The sequence below is a fragment of the Aspergillus bombycis genome (assembly GCF_001792695.1).
Source record: "Aspergillus bombycis strain NRRL26010 chromosome Unknown contig00001, whole genome shotgun sequence".
Lineage (NCBI taxonomy): Eukaryota > Fungi > Ascomycota > Eurotiomycetes > Eurotiales > Aspergillaceae > Aspergillus > Aspergillus bombycis.
In genome coordinates this window covers 736,960-759,758 of record NW_019170003.1, presented here as the reverse complement: position 1 = coordinate 759,758, position 22,799 = coordinate 736,960, and the positions used below count along the sequence as shown (strand labels likewise).

Sequence of the window (22,799 nt, the reverse complement as noted above, 5' to 3'; positions counted from 1 at the left end):
AACCAGAACACGCTACTTCTATTTTCTGGAATTATTTGACCAATTAGTGGGTGTAGAGTAGATTTGACGCAAGGCTAACTTTTATACTGTACCCCATACATATGGTTCATTGCCATTATTTTGCCGGTTATTCCTGACCGCCTTCCTGGCACTGCGGCCCGCTTCGGGCTTACCCGTAGACCGCTTCCCCTTTCATCCACTTTTCACCCGATTAAGTCGAGAACTAAAAAAGTTAAGATGCAACTTTATTACTTCCACTAATCAGTCACAGCTGGGTTGATGACCAGGCTATAGGGGGACGGGGGACACGAACCTAATAAACTTTTACCACTAGTGATGCTTCATAAATGCGGGATATTTGCCCTCTGTTTACGGAGAGCATGGATATGATCGTTGAGCCAGAACCGCTGCAAATGCCGGTCATTCATATCTCTAGCCCCTTTGATAATCCCACAACACTTGCCCTCCCCAGCACCACACCAGCACTCGAATTCGCGGTCCATAGTCCACTCCGTGCTCGGGTAAAACACCGATAATATGTCGCCCTTCTTGAGGGGTCTGTCGCGACTCACCCGCATTTCCCATGTCGACGTGTCGCATTCGAGAGTTGGCGCACAGGAATGATTACAGTAGTAGAGATCGGAGTTCCAGACAAAGTGCATGTTAGGCCCACTCTGCACCGTGGCGTAGTCCTGCTGCGATGTAGGCGTTATGCCGTTGATGCGGGCAAAGACGGCTCCAGCAGGCAAGTCGACTTTGGACTCAGCCCACGACCGGAAGTAGCTGCCTTCCGTTTGCTTGTGGACGACCATGAGACGGCCAAGGTCCGGGTTCACCCATGCGGGAAGAAGCAGGGGCGCTGCTACATATTCCTCCTTTGGACGGGCGCCAGTGGCCATTTTGGTAAGTGGGGAGCGTTTTTAACTCAATTTGCGTTTGTGGAGAAAGTATGATAGGCGAAGATCGCTCACGGAGCTGCAATCCGTCCTCCTCCTCCTCGGCGCCGTGGTATCCTCATGGCCTTATATGCCGTTCGGCGATTGGTGCATGCAGTTTGCGACTGTACGGGATCCTTCTGTCTCTTGGGTTACATGCGTCGGGGTCCGACGGACACTCTCAAAACATTTTATTGGTGTGTCTTTTTGCTAGTAGTCATGTAGTCAACCTAAAGGTTCAATTCGATCTCGTCTCGGCTTCTGTCGCTTCTATCACTCCAGTTTTACCCCGGATGACAGGGGGCCTGGCTGGCGGCTGACGCGTCGCCAAGCTTCCGCTTTGTACGGTACTTTGGTTAGGAACGGCCAATGTATAATAATTCTGTTAGAGAGGGGTATGCAGTCATCTACATCGTCGTGTGCCTTCCCACCTCCCAAAAGTCCCGTAACCTGTATTTCGGCTGCTCTGGCCCACAAGCTTCCTCGATCGTCTCTATTTTTGTCATGCATCTACCCTCCAATCATTTGACAGCTTGTTCGCCCCGATACTGAGTGAGTCGATCCTCGCCGATAGTACCATCGGCTGTCGCAGGGTTGCAGATCGATGGATTTGAGTTGTACCCGCATAACAGACTACTAAAACTCTAGCATTCCAGTCACCACGAGGCACAAGACCTTGGCAAGTGAGAAATCACACATAACGATCATTGTAGAAACGTCATTGGCGGAATGGTCAAGCTATCATGTAACGTATTCTAGATGGCATGTGACTAAGAAATGGACAGTTTATAACAGAAACAGCATTGATATCAACAAACGAATAGAACTTTAGACACTATCTCGAATTCAGGTTATGGGGATTAATATCCAGGTTCTGTGAGCACCCAACAAGGTTTTAGCGCACGAGATGCGCTGGAAACTTCCATAGTTTGCACAGCTCTTCTATCGAAGAATCTATTGGCGCCGAAGAGCTAGACATATCCATTTGGTGAAGGAGTATGGACACCACCTTTTCCCCCAAAACCGGTAGAAACTTGAATGCGTGATCACAGCCTCCCGAAGCGACAAATAGACTCCTGCCATACGAAGGGTGATAGTCAACTATAAAATCATATGTCGGCGTGTCATTGTACCAACACTTATGTACCCGAGAGAACGGTCTGACTGCGATCTTGTTGAGTAGGGCGTCATCTGATTCTAGAATGTCAAGACCTCCGAGGTCTACCGGTCCAAGTAGCTCCAGAAGGAATAAACGGAAAGCGGCCAAAGTCTTGTTTATTGAGGCACCCTCAGGGTCCACAACATCACCTTGACCAGACAGCATGACGTCGCACCCCCAACCAACCTTGGGATTCTCCCAATCAGGCTGATGGATGGCTTCTGAGAAGCGGGTTTGCGGCTCGGTGGCGAGAGAAGCGCTTTTCAAGATTTCCCTTTTACTCATGGCTGAGCATTGCCCCAACTTTAGGCAATGGTCGTGATCAGGTCCAACGCAGAATACTCCTCGATGAGTGTTGATCATCAACGGCCAGTTTCTCTTCTTGAGCTCTTTGCTCTCAGCCTCGGAGAGCTGGATGTATGCAACAACTGCGCTCTCGACACTACACATTTCTGGCACACCCAGGATGCGTGCTGAGTGACAGCCTGCGGCAACAATGGTCAAATCTGCTCGGAGTTCTACCCCATCTTGAAGACGGACCCCGTTGACTCGTGTTCCGTCATTCGAACAAATCAAACGCTGCACTTCGCCAACACGACGCTCGACACGACCCATGCGAACCACTTCTTGTCGTAACCACTCCATAGCTGCTCCAGAATTGGCCCAACCGCAATCATTCGAGATGAAGCCTCTCAATGACCTTTCCTGTTGCTTCTCTTCTGTGTTATCGACATTCCCAGATGGCTTCGCAGATGACCGAAGCTCTGAACGTATCCTATCAAGTGAGTCCCAGAGTTCTAGCGACTCGGCACCCCCAGGCGTCATCTCACAACTAGTGTCATAGGAATCCTTGATATAATTAACGGTCTCGCCGCGTTTTCGGGGGGACCTAATGGAAGAGCCTTCTGCAGCAAATAATAGTTTCTGCTCGACATATCGGCCATCTCTGCCCCACTCTGCATGCCAGCGCTGCACGGCTTCATCTGCGAGCGCAGCGTATGGGCCTTGTGGATAGACACGACGAATAATGCGCGACGTGTCTGCATTTGCTGCTCCAGGATTATGCACAGAAGCCGATTGCGAGTCCGGCTCAAAGTCCCAGGCATCCAGGAGGATGATACTACTTTTGGCAAACGTAGCGTCGCGGCTCATATAGTACGCCGTAGATACTACATAGGTCAGTCCTATCCTGAGCTAGTTACCGAATAGAATACTTACAGCCAAAGACACCAGAGCCGACGATGATGATCTGTCGTGGGATAGCCATATTTGTACATAATCTAGTTGAAACTGAGCCGTTGACTGTTGTTGAATTGATGACACACTTTAGATGTTGTAGTGGACAGGCATATTAGCTATGGCTTTCGAGATGCAACAGACTAAAAATACGTACCAAGTCTCGGTGAGAGGAAGAGCCAATGCAGGATGCACTGTCTACCAGGCACCAGCTGAGTCAAAAGGCTGCCCCCTGGCACGCATACGTATGGACCGATATAAAGCATTCAACAAGGCTTCAGATTTGAAAGGTGAGCCAGTAGCAAGCGCCCAATCGGACCGACAGGAAGCAAGCGAGTAACAGATCTGTGTCGCAGCCCTTTCGGTGACCGTACCGGACAGCACTTCTGAAAACTCGACCAAGCCTTTCATGAATCACTACAGAGAATGCCCCATCTCTGGTTAGCATCTAAAACTATTAGGGCTACGCATTGCTGGCCATTATCAGCGCTGGCCAATGGAATGCCATATAGATCCACGTTCTAAGAGGATCATAACCAATGCAAGAAAGACGAATTTGGCGCCTAAATCGGCACTAATCGCCAAAAAAGGCCACCAGCAAGAAGTACTGTAACAAACATTTGATCGAGCGAGGAGAAGAACTGTGCTGAGTGAACGTAGCACCACTCTAGAATAGCATGCTTATCTTATAGTCTAGGTCTTCACTCTGCTCATCTAGCTTTTACCGTGTCACGCACAAGACGAACAGCAACCCAAGGGTAGAGATAATTCATTTGCCACCAATTCAAGCTAGACGGTTAAGTTAATTAGCTGACCACTGTGATCGAAGGAACAAAAACTCACAAACACTTGCGTCCTGTAATGCGCGGGTGGGTGGCCCAGGACCCGCCCACGACGGCCTTGTGCTTCCCGTGCATAAAGTCCGCTGCAGTTATCATCCATTAGCCAGTGTATGCTACAGAGCCACGAGCCATATACGTACCACTATAACCAGGATAAATATCCATGGGCTTGAAGTTGGGCTGCGGAGCAAATACCGAGCTAGTCCACTCCCATGCCCCTCCCATATCCCCCAAGCCAGAGATCCGATTACCGTTTTGAGTGACGGCGATGGGATGAAAATGTTGCAAGCCAGCATTACAGCCGGTCAAATCTACAAAGATCTCCTCAGGATCAGGTTGCGATCTTGGGCTACAGTTGTTGCAAGGGGGATTGCGCTTCGCTTTCTGCTTCTCGGCATACTCATGAACGCTTCGCACCTCGTGTAAAGAAGGGATACGCGCTTCCACCCATTCGGCGTAGCCTTCGACCTCATTGTATGAAGCCATGAGAGGCCAGTCAAGCGCCCATGCCAAAGGTACAGGACCATACACCGTCTTGATTGCCAGACTGGCGATGAACTGTGTCAAGGCAATATCGCCATTGTCGCTCATCAGCTGGTTGAGGGTCGCGTTCCCAGATGCTGCCAAAGATGCGTTCGGGTCCTGAGTCCAGGTAATGGGAATCGTTCTCTTGCCAGTGGTGAAAAGATATCTAGCATACTCCTCGTTGCACACCGGGCGCGCCTGTGCTTCGAATTCTGGCACACTGACCGAGTAGGGCTCGCGTTCGTTGTCCCATGCAAAAAATCGGTTCGGCCCTTCATCACTCTCTGGGTCATCGAACCCAATTGTAAATGTCTGATCGGGTATCCCGAACCATTGGTTCTGCACACGTTCCGAAAATGCTTTCTTCGCCATTGCCTCGAAGTCGGGTGTCGGTCCAGGTGGGGGTAAGACAGACGGGCTTTGTACGGTCAAGTACAAGAATGTCTCCAGATGGAGGCCTATAAGACCGTAAGCTCAGAATTACTACTTGTAGGGGCTGTTTCGCTAACCTTCATGCTCGAACCCGATCCAGAGTGCACGCTTGATGGTTCGGTTGCTCATTGCGTCGGGATCGTTGTACAGCGCAGTGATCCTTTCATTGACTCTCTCGCGGTAGTCAAGGATCTCTTCAAGTGTAGGCCATGACTCTGGCAGTTGGCTGTGATCATGGCATTTAGTCGGGTCATCCACATCGGGGTCTATGCCTCTTTGGAAGAAATCATGAAAAATGGCTGGCTCAGTCGGATTGCCACCGGTGGCCCGCGTCAAGTGTATGTCTTCACTAGTATATGAAGACGATTATGTCAGTTCATGATATATACCTTAGCTAATGACAAACCAAACTTACAATGCTGGAATGTGACCCAGGTAGAACAGGAGAGGATTACGCAGGGGAATCGGCCTCTCCATCAAGGCGCTGGCAGGGATCATCTTGGTGGTCACGAGATCCCACGCCGCCCATAGCTTCTTCCATTCTTCGAGGGACGGTAAAGGCGCCGGCGCATATTCCTCTGGCTTGAGCGGGAACGCAAACACGCTTGGACTGGGATATTCGACAGACATTTTGACACAGTACCTTATACCTCGAGCTCCTGAACTTCTGTTAACGATAAAGATGCAATCGAGACTCAACAACAGAATATAGTAAGTAAGGTTCCAACTACTTGTCGAAGCTGCCCAAATAGACCTAGTGTCTGATCATTTTATTTCCAATTGTTTTGATACCGCGGCCGTATAAATATGGCCTCAGCACCACCCACATAGAATTATTTATTGATCAATCATCTTAGATAAGACGTCTGCTAACTGGCTATTGTTATCATCTCGCCCCCAATTCGAATCGAACATTACTTGGTACTGTACCAGCTGCATGACGCATGCAAGTATATCTTGACGGAGCCTCAATTTGTTGGTCGGTCCGTTCGGTGCCCGTAAGTATTCGGCGTTTATATCGAATAATATCGGTGACCAACGCATGAACTTTTGTCAACGTTAACATTAGTTAGATACGGCCATTTGATTAGTCGAGGCATCTAGCAGTGGATCAACAACATCACCGTCAGGTGTCTTATTGCGCTTCGAGCTACCTCGAAACCCCTCGCCAACAGAAATTGTGCCTAGTTGGCTTCTGCCCCAAAGCAACCACTATAGGACGAGTAGCCATGACCCCATCACAAGTCGAGATGAACCCGGAGGAGCACAAGCAGGCTGTGCTGGAAAGGCAGTTGAATGGCCTCCCTAGTGACGACAGAGGAAGGTCGAAAATAGCTACCTATGCAACAAAGCTCGACAGGACCATCCTTTGCATCAGTTCCGCCTGCGCGATTATTGCAGGTGCCTTGAACCCGCTTGTTCCCGTACGTCTGAGCCATTCTGTTGCTCACCCAAACGATCATTCTCGCTCACTGCGTCTTCTTACAGGTTATATATGGCCTCCTCGTGGGTGTTTTTAACGGTTTCGCTACGGGGTCCGTGGATGCTGCCGAGCTGCGGTCGAAAATCTCAACGTTCAGCCTATACTATGTGTATCTTAGCATCGGCCTTTTCGTCTTTACATACCTGGCCACTGTTGGATTCTATTACAGCGGGGAGCGGATCACTAGGGCCTTTCGAATCGCGTACCTGTCTGCTATATTACGTCAGAACATGGCTTTTTTTGATATTCTGCGTCCTGGCGAGATCTCGAACCGGATCATGTCCGATATGGGCATCCTCCAGGAAGCTATAACAAGTAAAGCTTCGACTATGTTGAGCGCAATAGCCACATTTTGTGCAGCTTTCATTATTGCCTTTGTCATGTACTGGAAAACTGCTCTGATATTAACTCCATTTTTTGTCGCCATGCTCCTGATGTTCTCCGTCGGCGGCGCATATACTGTCAAGCATCAAAAGCAATCTCGGGAAAAGTACAGTTACGCAGCCGGTATCCCTGAAGAAGCTTTCGGTGCTATCAGACAGGTAGCGGCCTTCGGGATGCAGAATTTCTTGCGAGAACGGTACTCTCTAAGCTTAGGTCAAGCTGCACGAGCAGAAAGAAAAGCCCAGAATATGGTGGCGGGTCTCGTGGCGTCAATGAACGCCATGCCATGCCTTATCTATGCGCTCTCGTTCTGGGCAGGTTCAATCTTCCTGGTAAAAGGCGAGATGTCTGTGACTGATATCACAACTACTACACTGGCTGTAACAATTGGCGTGTTTGCCATTATTAGAATCGCACCATCCCTGCAAGCGCTGACTTCCGGGATCGCTATTACCGAGTCACTCCTAGAGACTATTGCTAGAAGGTCTCCACAAGATCCTTTGGTAGCAGATGGTGACAAGTTAACTAGTGTTGAGGGCGACATCCTGTTCGATCATGTGGATCTTGTCTATCCATCAAGAAGCCAAGCCAAAGTGTTGGACCATGTCACTTTGAAATTCGCCGCGGACAAGAAGACGGCCATAGTTGGTCCTTCTGGGGGAGGTAAAAGTAGCATTCTTGGTCTTATAGAAAGATTCTACGAGCCAACACATGGGGCAATTAGTAAGTGTAAAAGTTCATCGACTAGGATTACAAATCGTTAATTCAGTTACAGCTATTGATGGACAAGATATCCAAACCCTCAACCTGCGCTGGCTCAGGCAGCAGATAGGTCTCGTCGATCAGGATCCGATCCTCCTCGACGTTTCCATACTTGACAATATCTATTACGGATGCTCTAATGTGAATGATGCAGCCTCGGAAAGCGCGCGGCTCGAGAAAGTCGTCGATGCTGCCAAGAAGGCGTATGCACATGACTTTATCATGGCATTACCTGAAGGCTACCAGACCCGAGTAGGCGAAAAGGGGCTCCAGCTCTCAGGGGGTCAACGACAGAGGATTGCGATTGCCCGTGCTCTTGTTCGAGACCCAAAAATTCTTCTTCTGGATGAAGCAACCTCCGCGTTGGACACATCGTCTGAAAAAGGTGTACAAGCAGCTATAGACGCCGCAGCAGAGCAGCGTACAACAATTATTATTGCTCACAGGTTATCCACCATTAGGAATGCTGACTCAATTGTTGTACTCGCTCAAGGCAAAGTTGTGGACCAAGGGACTCACATCGAGCTGATGGCTCGAAATGGTTTATATGCTGACCTGATCGAGAAGCAACAGATTAAAGAAAATGGTCAAGATGCATCAAGCTCGTTGCACTCGGGTGATGACGAGGGCATTATAATGCTGAATGATACTCCGGATCATGATTTCAATTCGGACGATGAAAAGAACGGCGCATCTTTTACTTGCCGTGTTGTGGAGAAGCCCAAGGACACTTCCTACAACCCAAGCGCCAAAGGGGCATTGTCATTCATTTTCTTCATGAGTAGGCCCGACTGGAAACTCCTGCTAATTGGCCTTGCATGTGCAATACTTGCAGGGTTGGAAATCCCAGTGTGAGTCCCTTTTCATACCTCCATATTCTTTTGCCCTCAAGCAGGCGTTGACTGATTGATTCCAGCCAATCCATATTCTTTGCAAAGCTACTAACAATCACTGGGCTGCCTCGAGCGCAGTACACTCAGCTGAGACACGGCGTTAATCTGTGGACCGGTCTCTATGTCGCTCTTGCGGGGGCGGGATTCATACTCTGGCTAGGACTCGGAATTACTCTATCGTGCGCAACGCAGAAGCTGTCCCAGCGGGTTCGCGAGATCTGCTGCCATCGTATAACAGTACAGGACATGGCTTTCTTCGATCAAGCCAAAAACTCACCAAGTGCGCTTTCGAGCGTACTCTCAAAAAGCACCGACGATCTTGCTGGTATGGGGGGGCCGGTCCTGGGAGGTATATTGACCTTCATTTCCACCATTGTCGGTGGTATAGTAGTTTCATTGGCCATCGGTTGGAAGCTGGCTCTTGTTTGTACAGCAACGATACCTGCTGTTGTTGCTTGCGGTTGGTTGCGTCTCCAAGTGCTTTCAGCATTCGACGCTCGAATTAGGCAAAGTGGAGTGGACTCAGCCGCATACGCAGGACAAATAGTGCGCTCCATGCGAACTGTCGCTTCGTTAGGTCTTGAGGAGCAGGCTCTCATGCTCTATGACGGATTTCTTGCTAAGAGAGCAGCGAAGTCTCTCCAATCCATACTGGTTGCTTCGGCGCTCTACGCTGCATCGCAATCCGTTGTGTATTTATGCGCCGCCCTTGCCTTCTGGTACGGTGGGACACTGATTGCCGATCGCGAATACTCTGATTTTCAGGTCTATGTATGCTTTGTCTGTCTCATATCGGGCTCTCAGATTGCCGGTTCAATCTTTACCTTTGCACCTGATGCCGGCAAGGCGATGCATGCGGCCCAGGACCTTCAGTATATAGCGGAACTTGATGATCCTGAGAATGAACTGCGGTGGCGGCCCGCGGAGTCTGGCATATTGGAGCACAAGAGAACACAACACGAGCTTCTTCACGGCCTTGACCCTTGTCGGGTGACCTTGAAGAACGTGTCTTTTGCGTATCCCTCCAGACCAGACAAACGTGCTTTGGACGACTTTACGATTACTGTTGAGCCCGGGCAGACGCTCGCTTTGGTAGGTTCGAGTGGCAGTGGGAAAAGCACATGCCTCTCTCTTCTCGCACGATTCTACCCATTCCATCAGGGGCAGATCCTCGTTGATGGACATGATATACGTAGCCTAGATTTAAACGCTTATCGATCCACAATTTCACTAATCAGCCAGGAACCCGTTGTTTTCTCCGGTACCATGAGAGAAAATATTGCCGTGGGTTTAGTAGGACAAGTCAGTGACGATGACATTCTAGCCGCGTGCAGACAAGCTAATATTCTTGAATTTGTTCACTCCCTCCCGTCAGTATCCTCTTACCCAAGTGTAAAGCCCCAGGTGGATAAGATCTAACAACATCTTACGTGTAGTGATGGGTTATCATCGATAGTGGGTACAGGCGGCAGCATGCTAAGCGGCGGGCAGAAACAGCGCATCACTATCGCCCGTGCATTCTTGCGCAAGTCCAAGCTTTTACTACTAGACGAAGCCACGTCGGCACTCGATAGTGAGTCGGAGGCTATCGTGCAAGCGGCCATTGATGCAGTCAAGAAGAACCGTACTACCATTATGGTCGCCCATCGTTTGAGCACAGTCATGAATGCCGACATAATTTGCGTGATGCGCGAAGGATCTATAGCCGAGATTGGCAACGCCAAACAGCTTATGGCAAGACGTGGGCTGTTTTGGGAGATGGTAGGCATGCAGAGCCTGGACTGACAGTGTAATTCCAAATGACAATAATCCTAGCGGAGCAGCTGATAGAGGATCAGCCAGCAAAGTATATGATTGCGGACAAAAGTATTGGGGCGTGCGAAGAGAATCCAGGGTTGGCCCTGACTGTATGTAGAACCCAAGTGCATGCACCTCGCAAGAGCACGCCATAAATCTCATAGAAGGCCCGTATCGGCGCTTTTGCAATATTCGGTACTTCGATTCGGCGCCCGATGGGGACCGAATTCATCCCTGTGCACCGAGAGAAACCGACACCTCTAGGAGTCATATACCTTTGGCACAATAGAGTCCTAGGGCTCTTCTTACAGCGTCTCCTATCTAGCATAGTACCGGGGTGCTATCTTCCAGAGCTAGGCGACTAATGACACTCATATGCAGAACTACCCCTGCAAGCCCTCGTCTCGCCTATATCCATCACCTAAACCCAATATAGAAACTTACCTCTTGGGCTATTCCCTAGGGTTGACGAGTGCAAATATGTCTTCAAGCAATCAGGATCCGCTCTCAGTAGCAGAGCCTTTACCCATCCAATCTCGGGACGTTGCTGTATGCCAGAAGCAGCAGGGGCAGACAGAGGAGCACCAACGGCAGGTTGAATACTGGGTCAAACAGCTAGAAGGAAGCCATCCAGCCCAATTTCTCTGCGACAAGCCACGACCGACTATACTGTCGGGAACAGCCAAGAAGCAACAGGTTGAATTCAGTGGTTCGCTGTATAGAGACCTACAGAACTTCTGCGAAGTACACCAAGTGACCCCTTTTACTGTTCTGCTCACTGCGTTTAGAACAACACACTACCGGCTTACTGGCGCAGACGATGCGACTTTGGGCACCCTAACAGAGGACCGGAGCTGTGAAGAGCCGGAGAGCAGAGCTGATTTGTTTGCTCATTTGCAATGCATCAGAATCCGGGTCGACGATGATCAAACTTTCGAACAGTTGGTCCACCAAGTTCACAGAACATCAGAGGGCACACATGCGAACCAAGATGTCCCATTCGAGAGTATCGTTTCGGAGCTATCGATGGATATTAGAGGCGGGTCGCGTAATCCTATTGTTCGGGTCGTATTTTCCTTATGCTCTAAACGGAACCTAAGGCGATCCACGCCCGACAGCCTGGAGACGGAACAGCTGAGCGTCGTGCCGGGCTCGAGCTTAGACCTAGAGTTTCACCTGTTCCAAGAAGCAGATTGCATCCGTGGCACTGTTATATTTGCGACAGAACTCTACCATCAACGAACTATCGGCGGGATGATTGCAGTCTTCTACGAGGTTCTCAAACGAGGCCTTGAGGTGCCGCAGATACCGGTCGCCTCGCTACAGCTCACCGATGGCATCTCCACGCTACGCGAAATGGGCCTTCTTGAGATCAAGCGCACGGGGTATGCGCGCGATTCCAGCGTGGTCGAGGCGTTCCAGCGCCAGGCTCTCGCTTCTCCTAGCGTTGTGGCCGTTAAAGACTCCACTGGCGAGCTGACATATGCCCAACTAGATGAAAGATCGGAGAGGCTGGCCAGCTGGCTTATACACACTGGCATTCCTGCCGAAACACTTATTGGCGTTCTTGCCCCACGGTCATGTCAGACGATTGTAGCGTTCCTTGGGATCCTGAAGGCGAACCTCGCGTATATGCCGCTGGATATCAAACTGCCTAAGTCACGCATCGAGGCCATACTCTCAACCGTCCCGGGCCACAAGCTGCTTCTTCTCGGACCAGATGTGCCGGCTCCGGCTATTCAGGTAGCTGATGTCGAGTCCGTCTCTATTGCCGACGTCCTCCACCGTTCGGCTCAGGTTGACCAGGCCAGTCACGGACTGGCAGCGGCTTCTGTGGCTCCTTCGGCTACTAGCCTAGCGTATGTCATGTTCACATCGGGATCGACAGGCAAACCTAAGGGAGTTATGGTTGAGCATCGTGGCATACTACGGACAGCCGACGTGCTCTCGCGGATTTGGGAAGCTGTTCCAGTTGCACACATGACCAATATCGCGTTTGACACGTCAACGTCGGAGATCTACACCCCTTTATTGAACGGAGGAACAATAATCTGCATAGACGACATGACAGCCTTGGACGGCGTCATGTTGGGTGACTTGTTCAACAAAGAGCGAGTCGAAGTTGCTGTTTTCCCTCCGGCCTTCTTGAAGGAATGCCTCGTTGCTTCTCCCACCACGCTCCAAGCACTTCGAGTACTTTTTACAGCTGGAGACCGTTTAGATGCACAGGATGCGTCCAAAGTACTCCAATTAGTCAAAGGCGGTGTTTACAATTCCTACGGCCCTACAGAGAATTCAGTGCTTAGCACATTGTACCGCATACTCCCGCAAGAAAGGTGTGTAAACGGTGTGCCCATTGGGCGGGCCGTCAGCAATTCAGGCGCATATGTCATGGATCCGCAGCAGCGCCTGGTCCCCATCGGAGTCTTAGGAGAGCTCGTCGTCACTGGGGACGGCGTCGCCAGAGGATACACCAATCCGGAGAGGGATCGCGATCGATTCGTGCGCGTGGTAATCGACGGGATGTCAGTGAAGGCCTATCGGACAGGAGATTACGTGCGATACCGGCCGATGGATGGCCAGCTCGAGTTCTTTGGCCGCATGGACTACCAGGTGAAGATACGAGGACACCGTATCGAGCTAGGGGAAGTGGAGCATGCACTACTTGCCTATGAGTCTATCAATGACGCTGTGACAGTAGTACGTGATGCAGATGGCCAGGAACCGGAGTTGGTTAGCTTTATCACCATCTCTGACGGTCAGGGTTTCTCCGAATGGGAGACAGCAGACAGCACAAGCGAGCAAGGACAGGTCGAAACGTGGAGGGAGCACTTTGATGTAACCGCGTATGCTGGCATCGACAACATAGGCCCTAGTAAGCTAGGGAGAGATTTTGTTGGATGGACGTCCATGTATGATGGGAGTGAAATCGACAGGACGGAGATGGAAGAGTGGCTGGATGACACTATCGCGGCTATCCTCGACGGTGGTGAGCCCCGCAACATCTTAGAAGTGGGTACAGGCAGTGGAATGATCCTGTTCAATCTACCCCAATCTCTGCAAAGTTATGTCGGTCTTGAGCTTGCTGAACAAGCGGCAACGTTCGCGAACAAGGCGGCCCAATCGGTACCGTCGTTACGGGGAAAGGTTGAGGTACGAGTCGGCACGGTCACGGACGTCGCTCGTACTGACAGGCTTAACTCACCTGACCTAGTCGTGGTCAATTCAACGGCACAGTATTTTCCTACTCCTGAGTATCTATTGAGGGTAATAGAGGACCTCCTCCGTTTGGACAGCGTCGAACGTCTGTTCTTCGGTGACGTGCGATCCTACGCTCTCTATCGACAGTTCCAAGTGACGCAGGCACTACATATCAACAGTACAGCAACGCCGGGCGCAGTCAGACAGAAGATGGCAAAGATAGAACGAGCGGAAGAGGAATTACTTATTGATCCCGCATTTTTCACGGCGTTGGAGGCTCGGCTACCGGACCTTGTAGACCACGTCGAGATCCTACCTAAGCGGATGAGGGCAACCAACGAGCTCAGCTGTTATCGATACGCGGCTGTGGTATACAGGAAACGCCAGAAGGAACGGTCGCAGCCCATTTACCAGGTCGACAAGGGGCAGTGGACCGACTTTGTGTCGTATCAGCTAGACCGTCAGTCGCTTCTACAACTTCTGGAATCCCTTCCGAGCACCGCTGTCGCAGCGGTCAGCAACATTCCGTACAGCAAAACCATCCTTGAGCGATGTGTTCTAGAGTCGCTAGACAGCGCAACGGACGAAAATCTCGATGGCAACGACTGGATTAGCTCTTGCCGCGAAGCGGCAAGGAGTGCTCCGTCGCTCTCGGTTGTCGACTTGCACGAAGTGGCCCGTCTCACCAATTTTTCTGTGGAAATCAGCTGGGCCCGGCAGGCCTCTCAGAGTGGCGGCTTGGATGCCGTGTTCCACCGCTATCCACCTAGAATCGCCGGAGCCAGGGTCTTGTTTCGCTTCCCTACCGACCATCATGACCGCGCCTTTCACTCTCTGACCAACCGGCCGCTCCAGCAGCGACTGAAGCAAAAGATCGAAGAGCAGCTGCGCAACAAGCTCAAGGTGAAGTTGCCATCCTACATGGTTCCCTCCGTGATTCGGGTGCTAGACAAGATGCCCATAAATGATAACGGCAAAGTCGATCGCCGAGCGCTTGCGAAGAGTGCACAAATCGTTAAGGCCAATAGATCGTCGGCTGTCCGCGTGCTGCCACGTAGCGACGTAGAGCGCGCCCTGTGTGAGGAGTTTGCGAACGTGCTGGGTGAGGAGGTCGGTATTGCCGACAGCTTTCATCATCTTGGGGGGCATTCTCTTCAGGCCGCAAGACTGGTGTCAAGAATCAACCGTCGGCTGATGTGCAGACTCTATGTTTTCGATCTTCTAAACTCGCCCACCCCGGCTGCGCTAGGAGACATGATCCCCACAAGGAGTACTGAAGGAGGCCCCAATGAGCCCACTTGGCACTTTGAACATCATCGTCGGTCAAATTCCCGACTCACCATCGTATTAATTCACGGACTCTGGGGGCAAGGTAGTATCTTTTCGCCCTTGATCCCGTTCCTAGACGATATCTTTGATGTCTTGGTCATTCATGACCCGTTCTTTGGTCAATCGGAGGGTCCCCAGACAATACCGCAATGGGCAGAGCTGTATCTCAACCATGTAGAGAAGCGGATTTCTCCGAGCCATAGGTTCATTTTGGGGGGCTACTCTCTTGGTGGATTGATCGCGTACGAGATGGCCTCTTTGTGGCGAGGCCGGCACAGCGAATACCCAGCCTCTCTCGTCTTGCTGGACGCGGCAACTTACACGCCTACTACAAACTCTGTGCATGACAATGAAAGCGAAAAAGAGATCAACTACGCTTTGAAATTGTTCGGAGAGAACCAAAAGCAACTGATTCTGGATCATTTCAACAAAGTTGCACCACTGGCGCGCGAACCGTTTCAGCCACCGGGATACAAAGGCGAATGTCTCTGTCTAATACGCCCGAATCCGCCGCGGCCGGGGCGACGGAGTGGTGGAGAGCCCGTTGCCCTGGATTGCGGGCAGAGTATGTTGATTCTACTCATCATGCCCTTTTGGATGGTTCTATGATCAAAGTAGTCGGACGACTTGTAAACGAACACTGCTGTCAGATTGCTGGAAAGGTAGGACAAATTACACCCGAAACGTGGCCGTAGACAGAGAGATTATGTAAATAAGCAGATGAGGATGTAAATACGTGTGCCCTGTTGTTTGGACTCTCCTGACCTCGAGAGACGGTATCGTGCTGGTGTACTCTGGATTGTAGCGGAGCGGGTTAGGCCCAGAAATGCTCTAGAGGTTAAGAGGAGGCTGGCCCCTCGTGTCTCTGCCCCTCTTCCTCTTGACTGGCTGTTTATATAGATTCCTATGGATACATCCTCAGAGTCCGTTCCACTAATCCGATTAAAGACAAAAGTTCATGTCATTAAATAATTTCGTGAAGTCTCGCGTAGATCTTGGATGCTACTGGGTGAAATCCTATCGTTAAGATGCACGATCATTCATCATAAGGTCATCCTTTGGGACCTTCGTGGGGGGCAACTTTCCGTGCAAGTGGATTCATACTCTAGGTAGTTTGCTTAGATTGGGAGTTACGGGTGCTTGGAAACTAGAGGTTGGCAATTGGCAGGATCCGAGCAAGAATGTACTCTGGAACTGGAGTTAAACTATGTCAACTCGAGCTTCGGGAAAGCCCTGTTTAGGGTTTCTAAACAGGACGTCTTCAAGCATTAGATGGTAACCTTACTATACAAGTCCCACCCCTGGACAGATCGCCAATAATTAATATCTATACCGAACAAATCCCCCTTGCCTCTCTGTTCTCGCGCACAGCTTCCAGAAACCGAAAAGGAACCCCTCTCCAGAGTGGGCTTCCACTTCGATATCAAACCAGTCGAGTACTGCTTCGACTCAGCTAGGCTCTTTGCAGGGATTGTCTCTGGCTCTCGTTTAGCCAATGAACACGGCTGCCAAGATGGATGGACCATTTCAACTGCTCTGATGCAACTCTGCTAAGTATTCGACATAAATCGAAGGAACTCGGGATAGCGAACTGCATATAGTTAAGCAGAATTTCCTCCAATACAAGTCCTATCGACCCAGAAGCCGAGATTTGGCAAAGCTTCCACCGCACGGGACGTTGCGAGGAAAATAGTGGAGAATAATCCAATGTGTAACAAGGTAGGATTGATACGATGCATATGGTAAACGGTTCTAGACTACAAGTAGTCCAAAATGACGCGTGCAATAACTCTATTGTTTCGGATGGATATATTTGGTTTCCGGCCAGTTCCGTCGGAAATAATTCGGCAGTGGAGACCCGAAGGCGAAGCAGAGGTCCTAAAACCTTCCGGGCTCCGTACCACGCCTTGTTTTGGGCAACAAGCGCCCCATCTGTTAGACGACGGGACCCTGTCGCCAGGTGGGTACCACCAACTCAGGAGAGTCTGGGTCTCTCGAACCATCCACTCATCCAGCATCTAATTGGATCAGCACCACCAGCTGAAGTATACTGATGGAGCCAATGAGGGCCCGGTGAGTGCCCTGGCGAAGACTGAGAGGGGGATCCATATTGGCGATAACCCTATGATCCACAAACCAGTGGTTCCTAAAAAGCTGGCGTATTCACGCCGTAGTTGAATCTCTCGGTGAATGACTCGGTCCTCATGTACCTAGCCATTTCCAAAGCACCTGTATAAGGTGATTGCGATGCACAGGCTTTCCCAGGTAGTCGTTCATACCTTTGGCCAGATAAGTTTCAGCGTCGCCTTTCAAAGCATTGCCAGTGAGCGCAATGATAGGCACATCGATCTTCATACTCCGGATCTGGGATGTCGCCTCGAGACCATCTAGAACCGGCATGCTGATATCCATAAGGACAACATTGTAAGAGAGTGGCGTTTGTTTCACTAGCTAACGGCCTCTGCCCCATCCCAGGCAGCATCAATCCGTTCGAACCCGAAACTCTGCAGGAGCTTAAGCATTACCATGTGATTCACCAAGTTATCCTCCACGAGCAAAATATGTTTGCGGGGCGCGACTTCTCTCAGCTTTTGGATAAGATTTTCCGAGCTGTCAGGGGGGAGCATGCCGGAACGCTTGATTGGATATCGCGCATCCGTCCGCCCCATCTTAGCTGTGAACCAGAATACACTACCGGGTCCGTCCGGATTCGGCCGATAGCCTATACTCCCGCTCATGAGTTCCGCTAGGCTTTTGCAGATAGAAAGACCGAGCCCGGTACCTTGGTATCTCCGTCTCGTAGAATCTGCAAACCGTGTGAATGGCGTGAACAAGGTGTTGAGAGCACTTCCCGGCACACCAACCCCCGAATCGACTACCTCAGTCGATATATTATACATCGTAGGATCCTGCGCGTCTATGGCGAATGACGTAGATATTTTGACATTCCCCTTCTCTGTGAATTTGACCGCATTGCCGACAAGATTCTGGAGTACTTGGCGATATCGTAGGGGATCTCCACGCAAGGCTTGAGGAAAGTTTGGCGGAATGGAACAGCTGAGGGTGACGCCTGGTTTTAAACAAGATTTGCAGTTTCGCACAACTGCGCCCACGACGCTGGCAACCTCCACAATGTCCGACGTTAAAGAGAATGACCCTGAGGATAGCTTTGAGTAATCAAGAATGTCATTAATGATCTGTAGCAACACGGAAGTAGAATCCTCGATAATAGATGCGTATTCACGTTGGTTGCTATCGAGCTCGGTGTCTGTCAGCATAGACAACGCAAGGCGCATGCCGTTCATTGGCGTCCGAATCTCATGACTCATGTTAGCCAAAAAGTCAGTCTTGAGTCTCGATGACTCTTCAAAAGCCGCAATCAGACGCCCCTCAGCCGCCTTCCGTTCCGTCAGATCACGCGTCACTTTCACGAATCCGACATGACGGCCAAACTCGTAAACAGGGGTGATCATAACGTTGGCCCAGAATCGAGAACCATCTTGACGGTAGCGCCAGCCTTCATCTTCCATCCTTCCATCGCGCAAACATACCGCCAGGCCCCTCCCAGGTTTATTATTATGCCGATCTTCGGGACCGTAAAACACTGAAAAGTGCTTGCCGATGATCTCGGAAGCGGAGTATCCCTTCATGATGGCAGCGCCGGGATTCCAGGTTGTAATGTTGCCACGGGTATCCAGCATGAAGATGGCATAGTCTTTAACGGTGTCCACCAATATTTTGTACGTTTCATTCACATATGCATGGTGTTGATCATGGATATCTGAGTGATCTCTGGTGTCCTTATGCGCCTCGAAAACTATATATATTAATGTCCGGCCTTGATAGATTGGTGTAACCTGAAGTCGAAAGTACGACTTCTTATCACGTCGATGAACGTCCTCAATCAACTGGATTTCTTTCGTTGAGATAGCCGCTCGTATCGCACCATATAAGGATGCCATATCGGGCACAGGGATTATGGAAGGTGAGAGATCACATATGCAGGTATTGAGCAATGTATCCCTGGTTTGCCCCGAGAGGGCGAGGTGACTGTCGGACACTTCCACTATGGATAAGTTTGCGTCGACGACGACAGTCGGTATTGGGGTGTAGCGATAAATGCGGCAGAGCGAGGCATCCTGCTGCGGGGTGACATATTCGGCGTCTGAGGCGCAGTTGTCATTCGGCCGCAGCAATGGCTTCGGGTCGCCTTTGAGTTCGCTTAACACCATATCATTGTCTTCTGGTGGCGTCGTGATCAGCGGCAGGTTCACGGTTTGGGCGCGATCATGCATGCTGAGATTGAGAAATCGATCTCGGAGTGACATCCCTGCTTTCCCACGAGATGCGTGGCGGAATAAGACTGGACGAGCAAAAATATCCAAGGGGGGGGAAAGCGAGCACGCGGTTTGGGCTGATTCACCCGATCCGACACGATCTGGGGTTACGTTGCGACCTCGTGAAACCCGTTCATAACAGTAAATTCACCCAAGAAAGCTGAAAGCCAGATCGAGATGGAAAAGAAAAGCGATCAGGATCTGAAACCTTCATGTTGGCTTTGGAACAGAGAGAAATCTTCCTCATTAGGGGAGGCCGAGTTAAGGCAAAAGGCCAAACCACCGACGTCAACGGAAGGCGATCGACCATGCGCTTTCGTCCACTAGTGGACGGCCGACCAGCCCGGACTTGCGGGGCACGAGCCCAACCATCCAGTCACGTTGCTTCTGCTTGCATGCCAAAACCACCAATGTTTGCATTCCCTCCAACCTTAGTCCAACCGATTCCTGATTTCCTTCAGAACCGCGGATCCACCAGCTAGAATGAAATGGGTACAAATCAAGGAATGGAACCACTTCTTCTCCCTCGCTGGTGCAGGTTCTAGAATCCCACCGGCCTTTCCCAAGGGGCTTATTCAGCCATGTTCAAATGCCGACAAGCAAAAGTACACACATGCATTGAGTAGGAGTTAAGTTCTTGTCATTCCTCCTGAGATCCCGTTGTAACTCTGTCATAAAGGTGGTATTTTTAGATACTCCCGAAACCTTCATTGGTCCCCCTGGAGTGGACTCTTCTTCGTGGCTGTCTGGTGCCGATCGTCTTCATCTCACCTCGTGGCATTAACAAGGAATCCTTTTCCTTCGGCATGGACTTTCCAGTTCCTATGCAATCGTGCTTCGACGTCATAGATTCGATAGTTAAGAGGTTCATTCATGGGGTCCACCCATCTAAAGCCTCATCAATAGTACTTCTCATGCCCTCGAGCATCGTGATAGGACGAACTGAAAGAAGGTTATCTTGAAACAAGAACCAGAGACGCTGCGCTTCCCCTTCCGGAAAGGATAGACGGATTCACAAGTACTAGTGACTAATGAAGTTCAGGGCCACAAATCAATTGTGTTTCCATAGTCCTTCTAGAAGCACAGCGCCCGTCAAACGAGAAGTGAGGCAGGCCCTACCGTTACTAATGGTACTAGGATGGGTATCCACTGCCCTAGAAGGTCTTATTTCGTGGAGGCCCCGTTCACCCGGCAACCTGTGGCCACTGTCTCCATGTGGCCGTATGATAGAAGACAAAGCGAAAGAGTGACTGAAATTGGAATTGAAACGAAATAAATGAGCAACGACATAAAAGAGTAACAGTCATTTTGTATAATTAGTGTCATTACATATCATCGGCTCCCTATGAAATTGACAAACTGCTTGCGATAATACTGGTATCATCATCATCCTGTCGCTAATGAGCAAAATGCAAACAACGTAACATCCAGTCCAGTTTGAAACAGCCACCCTGCGCAAATGTATCAGCTGGCTAAATAAACAAAATAAATGAGCCGCTCTACAGAATCACATTCTCCCGCTCAGCCGTTTCCACCATCTTTGCCAAAGCATCGGCCACACCGTATGAAAAGGCGTATCCACCCCCACCGAATCCATACGCGGAGAGGACAATGCGGCTTCCCACTTTTTCGGATTCAAGGCGGAAACCGCCTTTCCTGGACGGGCGGATGCCAATGATGTGATCGAGCGCATCTTCGGGGGGATATTCCGGAACTATCTCAGGAGCGAGACGATGGGCGCGTGCAATCTCATCTCGGGCTATGTCCATATCCACTTCGGGAGACCTATTTATCAGTCAGTCTCAGGGCGAAAATCTCGTACCACGGGGCGATGAAAAAAAAACTTACAAGTTATCGCTTTGCTTTACTCCACCCAGTACGACACCTTTCGATAATGGCCGGGGAATGACATAAGTATATTCCTTGCCGTTCCGGAAGTACATGGTCTGGCAATTATCGGTGCGCAAAAACACGTTTTGTCCTCGTTCAGGAAAACACTTCTCGTCCTGGACATCACTCAACGTCTTGCTCCCTATACCACTTGCATTGATGAAGATGCTCGATTCGGGAAACATTGTGTACAGCTCCTGGAGAGATTCGACCCGTTTCCGAATGAACTGACCGCCGAGCGTCTTGATTTGTTTTCCCAGGTAAGGCATATGGCGCGTGGGGTCGGTGACGAGCGTATCGTATGCCCACCCACAGGAGAAATTAGGAGGATATTCACCGTGTTTTAGGTCACGAAACTATCTCCACAGTCAGCAATGTAACCCTCCCCCTGGGAAATGACATAGCCACCTCACCTTCGATACGACAGTCTTCCCCCATATCGCAGAGTTTTCGGTTGGGGGGTCTTCAAGATACTCGCGTGTGTCCACAATACAAACCCCCGACTCAGGGTCTTCCTGCGCCATCTTTAGCAGATGGCGATGGGTGATCGCTTGAAAGTACCGATATTCAGGGCTAATGCCCCCAGCCGCATGCCATGCTGCTCCGGCCCAAGCAGACGCATAAAAGATACTCTGGTCTCCGGGGAGATACTCCGCCACCAAGACTACGGGGAATCCATTGAGAAGAAGTTGTCTTGCGGCAGCACATCCAATAATTCCGGCACCCAAGATGACGATGGGTCGTTGTGCGAAAGGCACATCGGAGATATCGACGGGGTGGCCAAGATCCCCCATGCTGTCGGTGGAGAGATTCAGCGTGTACCAGCGGGTTTGCCTCCCTTGTCGTACAATGGCGCAGACCACCTACACCAGAGTCTTCAGGGGGTTAAGACTTATGGTGGATGAAGTTTAGGAGAATCTTAAGAGGCAAAGTTGAAGGATAGATATCACGACATATAAATCGTGGGGTAACTGGATGTGAAGCCTCGGGGGACCAAAATCTTCAATGCTCTTATCATTCTACAGGTGCCACCGCCTTTCTCTTATAAGGAACCAATGAAACAGCCATCTCGTAGCGATGATCAGTTTGCGTGTCGTTGTCGAATGGTTTGCTGGAGTCGGATAGAAGCGCTCAGATCCGATGGTCGGCTGTACCCGCTGGGAGCGACGAGGGAGGAACCACAAACAACAACGTCTACACCAGATACAGAAGTGTTGCGCCCATTGATCACCAATAATATCAGTGTGATATTGCGTCCCAAGAGCAAAAAGGGTTTACAAGGGACTCGTCATCTTGTGGCTTTATCAAAGCTCACAGGCTGATTTCTATCGTGGCATGACTGTAGGCGGTTCGTCCCGACGCACTATGGAACCTTCGGCGAATATTCGATGAGGAAAAAGACGGACTGAACCGCCCAACCATACCCAAGGCGGTCGACCGTCGATTGCTCCGATGCACATGTATTTTGACTTACATTTCATCGTCGTTGACTAAACTCGATGTAGAAGCCTAGACCGATGACGGTGAGGGAATACGACACAGGACTATAAACAATTTTACCCTGCATCCAGGACCTACAAACAAACAATCACCA

At 50.4% G+C, this 22,799-nt stretch overlaps 8 protein-coding genes across 8 annotated transcripts; 2 read left to right on the top strand and 6 right to left on the bottom strand.

Moving 5' to 3' along the window:
• Nucleotides 1-341: 341 nt before the first annotated feature.
• Nucleotides 342-899, bottom strand: ABOM_000278 (uncharacterized protein; the record flags this gene model as incomplete). The annotated part of the gene is made up of 1 exon (XM_022527408.1): nucleotides 342-899. The coding sequence occupies one exon, from the start codon at nucleotides 897-899 to the stop codon at nucleotides 342-344; it is 558 nt and encodes a 185-aa protein (XP_022394727.1).
• A 931-nt stretch (nucleotides 900-1,830) lies between these two features.
• On the bottom strand, nucleotides 1,831-3,361 carry fmpA (fructosyl amino acid oxidase fsqB; the record flags this gene model as incomplete). The annotated part of the gene is made up of 2 exons (XM_022527407.1): nucleotides 1,831-3,263; nucleotides 3,313-3,361. 2 exons carry the CDS (start codon nucleotides 3,359-3,361, stop codon nucleotides 1,831-1,833), a joined length of 1,482 nt encoding a protein of 493 aa, XP_022394722.1.
• Nucleotides 3,362-4,040: 679 nt separating this feature from the next.
• Nucleotides 4,041-5,759, bottom strand: ABOM_000276 (uncharacterized protein; the record flags this gene model as incomplete). The annotated part of the gene is made up of 5 exons (XM_022527406.1): nucleotides 4,041-4,119; nucleotides 4,174-4,255; nucleotides 4,313-5,155; nucleotides 5,207-5,478; nucleotides 5,545-5,759. The coding sequence occupies 5 exons, from the start codon at nucleotides 5,757-5,759 to the stop codon at nucleotides 4,041-4,043; spliced, it is 1,491 nt and encodes a 496-aa protein (XP_022394721.1).
• Nucleotides 5,760-6,358: 599 nt separating this feature from the next.
• fmpD (ABC-type transporter fsqE) lies at nucleotides 6,359-8,613 on the top strand (the record flags this gene model as incomplete). Its single annotated transcript, XM_022527405.1, has 3 exons — nucleotides 6,359-6,553; nucleotides 6,618-7,659; nucleotides 7,772-8,613. 3 exons carry the CDS (start codon nucleotides 6,359-6,361, stop codon nucleotides 8,611-8,613), a joined length of 2,079 nt encoding a protein of 692 aa, XP_022394720.1.
• A 593-nt stretch (nucleotides 8,614-9,206) lies between these two features.
• Nucleotides 9,207-14,926, top strand: ABOM_000274 (uncharacterized protein; the record flags this gene model as incomplete). The annotated part of the gene is made up of 4 exons (XM_022527404.1): nucleotides 9,207-9,743; nucleotides 10,143-10,412; nucleotides 10,830-14,751; nucleotides 14,808-14,926. The coding sequence occupies 4 exons, from the start codon at nucleotides 9,207-9,209 to the stop codon at nucleotides 14,924-14,926; spliced, it is 4,848 nt and encodes a 1,615-aa protein (XP_022394719.1).
• Nucleotides 14,927-17,124: 2,198 nt separating this feature from the next.
• On the bottom strand, nucleotides 17,125-17,390 carry ABOM_000273 (sensor histidine kinase/response regulator Fos-1/TcsA; the record flags this gene model as incomplete). The annotated part of the gene is made up of 2 exons (XM_022527403.1): nucleotides 17,125-17,207; nucleotides 17,258-17,390. The coding sequence occupies 2 exons, from the start codon at nucleotides 17,388-17,390 to the stop codon at nucleotides 17,125-17,127; spliced, it is 216 nt and encodes a 71-aa protein (XP_022394726.1).
• Nucleotides 17,391-17,425: 35 nt separating this feature from the next.
• On the bottom strand, nucleotides 17,426-19,273 carry fos-1 (sensor histidine kinase/response regulator Fos-1/TcsA; the record flags this gene model as incomplete). Its single annotated transcript, XM_022527402.1, has 1 exon — nucleotides 17,426-19,273. One exon carries the CDS (start codon nucleotides 19,271-19,273, stop codon nucleotides 17,426-17,428), a length of 1,848 nt encoding a protein of 615 aa, XP_022394725.1.
• Nucleotides 19,274-20,814: 1,541 nt separating this feature from the next.
• Nucleotides 20,815-21,999, bottom strand: ABOM_000271 (FAD-dependent oxidoreductase; the record flags this gene model as incomplete). Its single annotated transcript, XM_022527401.1, has 3 exons — nucleotides 20,815-21,100; nucleotides 21,164-21,561; nucleotides 21,619-21,999. 3 exons carry the CDS (start codon nucleotides 21,997-21,999, stop codon nucleotides 20,815-20,817), a joined length of 1,065 nt encoding a protein of 354 aa, XP_022394724.1.
• Nucleotides 22,000-22,799: the final 800 nt, after the last annotated feature.